Source organism: Chiloscyllium punctatum, chromosome 4 (assembly GCF_047496795.1).
Source record: "Chiloscyllium punctatum isolate Juve2018m chromosome 4, sChiPun1.3, whole genome shotgun sequence".
In the NCBI taxonomy this organism is placed as follows: Eukaryota; Metazoa; Chordata; class Chondrichthyes; order Orectolobiformes; family Hemiscylliidae; genus Chiloscyllium; species Chiloscyllium punctatum.
In genome coordinates, this window is record NC_092742.1 from 70174384 (window position 1) to 70184447 (window position 10064).

The 10064-nt window shown below is 41.8% G+C and overlaps 1 protein-coding gene across 1 annotated transcript in view; it reads right to left on the reverse strand.

The window, feature by feature from the left end:
• scfd1 (sec1 family domain containing 1) overlaps positions 1 to 8625 on the reverse strand; it is a 151526-nt gene extending 142901 nt beyond the window's left edge. The window contains exon 1 of the mRNA XM_072569003.1: positions 8521 to 8625. Coding sequence (XP_072425104.1) covers positions 8521 to 8551 — 31 coding nt within the window. The 5' untranslated portion in view covers positions 8552 to 8625. The remainder of the gene's footprint in view (positions 1 to 8520) is intronic.
• Positions 8626 to 10064: the final 1439 nt, after the last annotated feature.

The window sequence follows — 10064 nt, forward strand, 5'->3', positions numbered from 1 at the left end:
CTGCAAAATTGACCACAAACTTCTGGCTGCTTGCCAGTTCAACACACCACCATATTCCCTGGACAACAACTGTATCAAGAGCTTCTGCAGTGCTCCAGCAAGGCTTAGCGCAAGATGGAAGAACCACATCTCATTTTCTGTTTGGAAACCATTTAGCCTTCAAGACTCGACATCCAGTTCGATAGTTTTAGAGCCTGAGTACCTTTTTCCATGTTCTTTACTTACCCCACACCCCAGGTTGTAGCATCACATGGGGTGCTTTCATCACAAACAACCCATTTCCACCCACTAATGGTCTCCTTCCGTAGTTTCTCTTTCTTTCTTCCCTTTATATGGCCAACTGCTGTTCTCTCTCTGGGCTCCATCTCCACTTATCATTTACTCATTCCCTTCCTTTCCAGCCCTCACCCATCCTCAACCTTTTCCTAGCTACAATCAGTTCTGAAAAAGGGTCACTGAAAACATTGACTCTGCTTTCCCACCACATATGATGCCAGACCTGCTGAGTTTCTTAATAACATTCCGGTTTGGATATGAAAAAGCCGCTTAGACAATACTAAAATAAAAATATTTCTTGTGGAAACTGGCTAAGAGTGAATTAGGCAGAAAATTGTTTTCCAGAAAGTTATGATTGTAATAACTTATGCAGGCCTTGACTTTAAATACTAACAAAGATCCCAACAATCCCAACATAGAAATACTACAGGTCACCTGGCATTGACTTAGGCACTGGAAGAGACAACGGCAAAAACAACCCTGTCAACCCGGCAAAGTCCTCTTTACCGAGATCTGGGGGCTGGTACCAAAACTGGGAGAGCTGTCTCACAGACTAGCCCAGCAATGGCCTGATACAGTCATATCAATTGGTTCATAATTTACAGACAATACCTCAGACACCATCATCACCATCCCTGGATATGTCCTGTCCCAACAGAACCAGCAGAGGTGGTGGCACAGTGGTATACAGTTGGGAGGGAGTTGCCTTTGGAGTTCTCAACATTGACTCCAAGTTAAACATGGGCAATGAAAACTGATGCTGATTACTACATTTCATCCTCTCTCAGCTGATGAATGAGTACGCCATGTTGAAAAAAAACACTTGGAGGAATGAGTGAGGGTGTTAAGGCCACAAAATGTACTCTGGGTGGGGGAATTTCAATGTCCACCGTTAAGAATGGCTCTGCAGCAGCACTATTTTGAATTGATCTGTAAGCTCATGGTTCTGCATATCCCCCACTCAAGCCAAAGGGCATACCAGGGCTAGCGTCAAAAAGTGTGGTGCTTGAAAAGCACAGCCAGTCAGGCAGCATTCAAGGAGCAGACAAGTCAATGTTTCTGATTGAAGAGCTTATGCTTGAAACATTGACTCTCCTGTTCCTTGGATGCTGCCTGACTGGCTGTGCTTTTCCAGCACCACACTTTTGTCCTCTGATCTCCAGCATCTGCAGTCCTCACTTTCTCCATACCAGGAGCAACACCAGACATACTTAAAAGTGAGGTGTCAGTGATATTGAAGAGTTAACTTGCTTTGCTGACCTACAGGAAATTGGATTTCCCGAGGCTAGGGTGGGAAGCCTCTGACTTACAGATAAATTTTAAGAAATTACCTTATCATGTCCTATTATCCGGAGCCATTCACATGGCCATTTCCTTGCCATTCAGAGCTATTTACATTTTCATCCCCTATTCAGAAATCAATAAGAATATTATAGTTGGAATTCTGACTACTCCCTGTAGTTATAAAAATACAACGCTCACTAGATCTGGCCATTCAGGGATGATTTGCATTACATTGCTTCTGGAGGTGAGGTGGTCACTGCATTGTGTCTTGAGTGGCATGTGACTGTGAGGGGGATGGCTAGGGGTTGACTTGTGGGCATTACTAACGGGTGATATACAGATTTTGTATAAAGGAAGGATTGTTTCCTTTGTCAAGGGAGAGATTTTGCCATGACCCCGTAAACCTGTGAGGTGTGTGGTAAAGGTTCCTCCAGAAGGTTTGTACTGTACGTACTTAATAAAATTTGGTTGTTGTTCACAGAAGTTGGTGTGTTGCAATTGCATCAAGTGTGTAAGAAGGTCAGGAAAAAGAACTTAACAGTCAACCTGGTGAAGGTATCGAACAAGATTACTTGCATGTCAAACATCAAAAGCAGCAAGTGATAGACAAAGCTATGCGATCACACAACCAACAAATCAGATCTATGCTTTCAACCTGACAAATCCAGTTATAAATGGACAATTAAACAACTCACAGGAAGAAGAGACTCTGCAAATATCCCCATCCTCCAAGATGGAAGAGCCCAATACATTGTGCAAAAGGTAAGGCTGAAACTGTTGCAGCAATCTTCGGCTGAAGTGCGCATGGTGGGGGTGGGATGATCCATTTCGGCCTCCTCCAGTGGTTCCCAGCATTAGATACCAATCTTCAGCCAACTCAATTGACCCCACGTGATGTTAAAGGCTTAAGGCACTGATAACTCTGGCAATAGTACTGAAGAACTTACTGCTTTCCTAGCCAATCTCTTCCTTTACAGTTATAGCACTGGCATCTACCCAACAATGCAGAAAATTGCCCAAGTATGTCCTATACATTAAAAAGCACAAGGTGAACCCAACCAATTACCACTTCAGCAGTCTAGTTCCAATCATCAAGATGTCATCAACAGTGCTATCAAGCAGCATCTGCTCAATATATTTGCTCAGTAATAACTTGCTCAGTGATGCCCAGTTTGGATTCTGCCAGGGTCACTTATTACAGCCTTGGTCCAAACATGGACAAAAGAGCTGAATTCCAGAGGTGAAGCGAGTGTGACAGCCTTTGTCTTTAAGGCTGCATTTGATCAAATGCAGTATCGTGGAGCCAAGCAAAACTGAAATCAATGGGTATTGGGGGCAAAATCTCCACTGGTTGGAGTCATATCTGGCATATAGGACAATGGTTGTGGTTTTTGAAAGTCAGCTATTTCAGCTCCAGAAATCTCTGCAGGAGTTCCTAGGACCAACTCTCTTCAGCTACTTCATCAATAACATTTCCACTACCTTAAGGTCAGAAGTGGGGATGTTCGCTGATGATCACACAACATTCAGCACCATTTGTGACTCCTCAGATATTGAAGCAGTCTAAGCACAACTGCAACAAGATCTCGACAACATCCAGGTTTTTGGTGAGAAGTGGCAAGAAACATTTGCACCACAGAAATGCCTGGCTCTGACAATCTCCAATAAAAGACAATCTAACCACCAACCCATGATAATTAATTGTGTTACCATCATTGAATCCCCCACCATCAACATCCAGGGGAGTTATGATTGATGAGAAACTCAACTGCACTCACCACATAAACTTGATAATGTCATTAATATTGAACAGAGTAACAGACTTCAAAAATGACTGAGAATGTTGAATTAAGCAAGGGACAATTTAGTGTAGTCAAATGCACAACTGTCTTCATACTGATAACCGCTTTGGCAAGGAAGGATTGAGATAGGAAATGCAAAGATACTTTCAGCAGCTAACATCGTCTCTAGAGTTTCTCCATTCATGGGTAAAGCATCCCTTTGGACCACCGCTCACCCCTCCAAAACCAGATCCAACGGATTCAGTCAGCTCCCCAGTCACGAGCATGAAAAGTGAAGAAGCTAACAATGGAGGTCGGTACACTTTTTGTCAGTGGCCTTCCTACGGACATTAAATCACGGGAGCTTCGCCTTCTCTTTTGATCATTTAAGGGATATGAAGGTACACTGATCAAGCTAACATCACAAAAGCCAGTTGGCTTTGTTACATTTAACAGCAGAGCAGGAGCAGAAGCAGCAAAGAATGCTCCATTCACCTGGCCTGCTGCTGCAGTTGCAGCTGCTGAACTGCACTGCATGCTCAGATGCGCTGGTATCCTCCATCTGAAGCATCTCTGGAAGGTTGGAAGTGTCGTCAGCTTTAAGTATTTTACTGCTATTATCCAAGAAATCAGATTTCTCTGAGGAGTGATGCAAGGACAGACTGAATTTTGTTTCCGGTTGGACTTTATTAAAGAAAATTTTGGAGAACTGGCTCGTTTCCACTCGACTTGGACAGGATGGAGTGGTCACTAAGGACTGGGGATTTAAGATCTTTACTGGTGAATTTTTTTTCCACATGGGAGGATTATTCAAACTCTAATTACTGTAACAGACTAGTAATTTTTGTTGTTATAATCAGTGTATGCTGTGTGTCAATAACTTGCTTAAATACTGGCTGTCACTGTCTTATGAAAGCTGGTAATGCCATAGGTTATCATGAAATGATAAAAGGAGGGAATGAGAATGTGCATAGGGTATAAGCAGGCAGGGAAAAGTTAAGTTCTGAGTTTTGTGAAACAAGAGGAGGTCCAGCTGAACATGACTCAGATTAGATAAGAACTTACAGTTAACAGTGGGGTGCTGGAGCCAAGAATAATGGGTTAACAAGGTAGAAAAGCATTCATTATGTAGAGCCATTTAACAAGATAAGGTAGCATTTAGTACGTAACATCAGTTAACAAGGGGAAAAGTATTCATTATGTGAAGCCAGTTAACAAGGTTGAGAACATTCATTGTGTAACAGTAGATGGCTTAATCTTTACTATTGACACTTGCTGATTGTAACAGTCACCCAATTAATATGTATGTTGCCTTATCTGGAAGCTCCTCCCTGTAAAATGACTATATAATTCATTAAGAAACTGCTATTCCAGAGAACACAGTGAACTCAAGTCCCTGTGCACATGGGCGATTGTTCTCTACCCCTCCAGAGCCCAGAATAAAGATGGAGGAAAAACTACATTGTGTCTTTGTGCATTTTGCTTTGACTGAGGAAGGGAAACGGGACGACAATAATATCAGACTCTCAAGGTTAACTCGGTTTCTCCACATTTGTTGCTAGACCTACTGAGTTTTTCCAGGACTTGTTTTTTTTTCAGAAGTGAGCCCTTGTTTGGGAGATGGAAGTAACTGTAGGACTGCTCTTTTAATTTTACAAATTGACCAGAAGTATGACATTCCATAAAAGTGTTTCAGACATATTTCAGTTGTGTTAGTTAATCAATGGTCTATCAACTTCTTAAGTCATTGGTTTCTAAGGGAATTCTGACAATTTTAAATTTATTTTGAAGTCATTTAAACAAAAAAAACTAAAAGGTATCTTAAAAAAAGTAATACAAGCATTTCATAACAAATATTAAACTCAATTTAATCTTGAACTGGAAATAGAAAATGAATTAGTATAATGAAGTGGATACCTTTTGGCTGTAGACAGAACACTGATTTTCTAAATAGCTTTAACAGAATTGTTTCCCACAAATCATAAACCACATGAGAAAAATTCTGCATGGAAGATGTATCTTAACAAAGTTAGCCAGTACCTACCAGGAGCCTCAAATATTCACAGCAAGTTTCAATTTCAAAAATGATTTTTCAACTTTTTTATTCAATGTACACCAATTAACTTATTTTTTATCCAGCTTTTAGCACAGAACAATAAATAACTCTCATTAGCACTTTTCATATGGAACAAGCTTTTGCTCAGACATATTGAATTGCAAACAACAAGTGTGTCCCCATCCATGATAACTTATTATGACATGCTTTGCTCAGACCACAGAACATACTCAAATACAGAAACAGGAAAATCTAATCCATGATACCACTAACTAGTTGTCAGAGTCTAAGGGTTCAGGTTAAATCAGTCAGGACTGAGATGAGGAGAAATTTCTTCAGCCAGGAGTTGCGAGCTTGTGGAATTCACTAACTCAGAAAGCAGTCAAATCCAAAAGTTTTGTATGATTTCAATAAGTAGTTGGAGAGCACTTGGATTTAAAGGGATCAGAGGCTTTGGGGAAAAGCAGGAACATGCTTCTGACTTGGATGATCATATGAATGACACAGCAGGTTCAAAGGGAAGAATGGCCTACTTTTAACCCTATTTCTTAGGTTTTAATATTTAATTTTGATCGCCAACTGAATCCCATGAACTGTTGTCCATAAATCAAAAGCACTGCGTTCTGCATCAGGTTATCTCCTATAAGCAATTGCCCGCCCCTTCATGTAGATGGTTTAATACAGTGAGAATAGAGTGAAATCTGCCTTTTAAGACCCCTTTAATGAAAGGTTATTTGGAGTACATGACTGAAATACTCAGGTGCAGGTTTTCTGATTCATGCATGCCATTACAATGAGAAACTACTTGTTCTTAGATAATCCTTTGATATAACAAATGGTCTCAACTGTGTGGTGTGTGTGCATGCATATGTAAATACTGTTATGAAGACTTCAGTAATTTTTCTGACTTGAGTTAAAGGATTGTGGAGATAACTGGATTGTTTTCTAAAAGGTGAATGAAATTCTTTTAAAATAAGGCATTTTTGGAAACTGCAGTTACTGGTGATTACTAATCTTGTTACTTGAAAACACTTTGGGGGAAAAAGAAACACCTGACTCTTTATACAACTGGGAGGTTGATAGTTCTTCTTGGAGATTGTTTCTTTTGATTTTCAGTTGGGGGAGAAAAGCTGAAGAAAAATAGCCTTCCAATTCAGCTGTCCTGTTTCTGGAAAAGGGCCCTTCTTGTCAGTCCAGTATGGTACCATGGGAACAAGATTAGGCCACTCAGCAAGTTCAGCCTCCTCTATCATTCATTGTGATCAAGGATGATCATTTAGAGTCATTGAGATGTACAGCATGGAAACAGACCCTCCGGTCCAACCTGTCCATGCTGACCAGATATCCCTACCCAAACTCGTCCCACCTGCCAGCACCCGGCCCATATCCCTCCAAACCCTTCCTATTCATATACCCATCCAAATGCCTCTTAAATGTTCAATTGTACCAGCCTCCACCATTTCCTCTGGCAGCTCATTCCATATCCATACCACCCTCGCAAAGTCTCTTTTATATCTTTCCCCTCTCACCCTAAAACTATGCCCTCTAGTTCTGTACTTCCTGACCCCAGGGAAAAGACTTTGTCGATTTACCCTATCCATGCCCCTCATGATTTTGTCAACCTCTATAACGTCACCCCTGCAAGGTCAGTTGCACACAAACAAGTTTGTGGGGTGAATTTGTACTTGCACAGTTACATTGTACTTTGCTCAAAAATTGTATGAATCCGTGTAAGATTCTGTTAATTCATTTTTTAAGATTAGAATCTGTCTAATCATTATGACACAGAGAGGTGCTAATATCCAATACATTGTCTGGGCTGACACCAATTGTTAAAGTTCACTTGAGAATGTAACTTTTTTTTAAAAAGTTTTGCGATTTACATATGAAAGAAGTGAAACTAACATGGTCATTCTAACAGATGAGAGACTTAACAAACAATCAAGGTATTTTTCAATGTATAATTTCAGTTACATCACACTGTAAACTTCTGCTATAAATTCTGTCTTACAATTGTGACCTCCACAACCACCTGGTGAAGGAGCAGCGCTCCGAAAGCTGGTGCTTCCAATTAAACCTGTTGGCCTATAACCTGGCGTTGTGTGATTTTTAACTTTATACACCCCAGTCCAAAACCAGTATCTCCATATCAGCACTTCGTGAAATAAGTCCCCCCCCCACCATCAGAAATCAATTTTAAAATATATCTTATTAAAATATTTAGTTAACAGTATGGGCAGCACAGTGGCTAGCACTGCTGCCTCACAGCGCCAGAGACCCGGGTTCAATTCCCACCTCAGGCAACTCTGTGTGGAGTTTGCACATTCTCCTGTGTCTGTGTGGGTTTCCTCTGGGTGCTCCGCTTTCCTCCCACAGTCCAAAAATGTGCAGGTCAGGTGAATTGGCCGAGCTAAATTACCCATAGTGTTAGGTGAAGGGGTAAATGTAGGGGAATGGGACTGGGTGGGTTGTGCTTCAGCGGGTCGGTGTGGACTTGCTGGGTCGAAGGGCCTGTTTCCACACTGTAAGTAATCTAAATTCAGTAAGTAATCTAAATTCAGTAGTTCTTTTGTATTCGAAGTCTGATTTAGAGAAAGCATACGATTGGTCATAATGGGAACCGTGAAACAAGAGAGACGTTGCCCCCATCAAGATCATAACAATATGGGTATGAAAAAGAAAAGTGGCCCAATTTTAGTCAGAAAAGTATGATGTTATCAAACATATTTAATATTTGTGAATAAAATAACTAATCATTACCGGGTACCGCTGAGACACACTGCACTGAATTTTTAAAAAATACTCAAATTGTGTGGGCCAGAACAATTTTGGTTTTGCTGCTGACACACAGATGGCATCGTTTCGGGGCAAGGCCATGTCTCTACATAAATAATCAACGTCTTTAGAAGAGACCGTAAAGAGTAAGAAACGTCTGATGCTAATAACATCGGAAGATCCCCATCTCCGACTGGCTTCACATCCCCGGATCAGCAATCCCAATTTGTTACAACCGCAGTTTCTTGGGCCTTTTCCTTTCCCACACAGATCAGTGACCCCAGAGGACAGGCCGGAGTTTCCAATGTGCACCCGCAGTGTGACAGCTGTTGCCAAGCGGCTACTCACCGATCTGCTTCTCGCGCACGGACGCCGCCATCTTGGGGTTTCGTCTGACGTTGCTCCGGATGACGTGGCAGGTCGGACACGGAGTCTGCGCTCTACCGTAATGTCCCGCATTGCCGGGCCCCTGCCTGTGCGCGCGGAGTCTGCACTGTACCGTAATAGAGTTAAATAAAATCACACCCCGCCCGGTTATTGTCCGACAGGTTTATTTCGGAAGCGACAGCTTTCGGAGCGCCGCTCCCTCACCAGGTGGCTGTGTACCGTAATCATACCAGTCGCTGGGTATGGGCGAAGCGTTGCTGTTGCGGTGGTTAAGGCAGACTTTTCCCATGTGTCTGTGTGACCCAGCTTTGAACTCAGTAAGAACAGGATGACACCAGGGTCGATAAAAAGTGGAGCTCGGAGAGGCACAGCGGGTCAGGCAGCACAGGAGGAGCAGGAATGTCGATCTGTCAGGGAGTCCTGGTTGTGGGATATAGGTAAATTAATATTACTTCTGCAATTCTGCAATTCCATTTTACAAAGTAAAATGAACTCACACCAGTGTGTAATTGTTTTAGCCACAAGCTGAGTCAACAAGAATGGAAACAATGTGGAGGAAATATATAATTGTTTTTGTATTAGCTAAAACTGCATGTCAGAAGGTAGACATTATGGGCAAATAGATAAGATGTTGTGAGGGGATGAAGTTAAGCTAGATATGCCTGTACAAACAGTAGGTATAAACATCTGCTTCCCGCTTTTACAAAAACACAGGAACAAATCCCAATTAAAAGGGTCATTGGGATCAGAACGGCCTCGGGAAAGGCACAGATGAAGGGGGTAGATAATGATGAAGAAAGAATATGCCTAACAATGACCTACAGCAGGATGAGGTCAAACAGCCTTGTGAGGCCAGAAATAAGCATTTTGTCACAGACAAGGCCGGATAAGGCAAGAGATAAACGGGGTAATGGGGGCCGGTCTTAGGGAAGTGGAGGATGTAAACAGGGGAGGGAGCAGTGTAAAACAATAGAAATCAAATCATATAAATGTTGTGTATGAATTGAATTTGGTGTGTATGTCCTCTGCCTTATAGACACTGGACATCTCACCCACTTGCAAGTGTAAAATAAAGGACACTGCTGATTCAGATTTTGTCTCGGACTGCAATTATTGAGGTGTGTGAGCTTTGTTTCTCACATGGTGAAGGGTCAATTTCCCGAAATGTCCATTTTTTCCTGCTCCCCTGGTGCTGCCTGACCTGCTGCACCTCTCCAGCTCCACTTTTTTAAAAAAAACTCAACTCTGACTTCCAGCATCCGCAGCAACCAGTGATCGTGGAAGATAACTTCATTATTTTGTAAACCGTGGACAGTCCAGAGTTTCAGTCCACATCACCTGGTGAGGTCTTGCTCTCTCAAAAGAACATTCAGTGACCTTTTTTCACTTACAAAAAAAAATTGCTCAAGATTGTTGAAAATGGTATTTGGACAGCAATGGTCATTTAAATTATCCACAACAATAACAGAGCTGGGAGTGTACATTACTGAAGGTGGACCATTCGG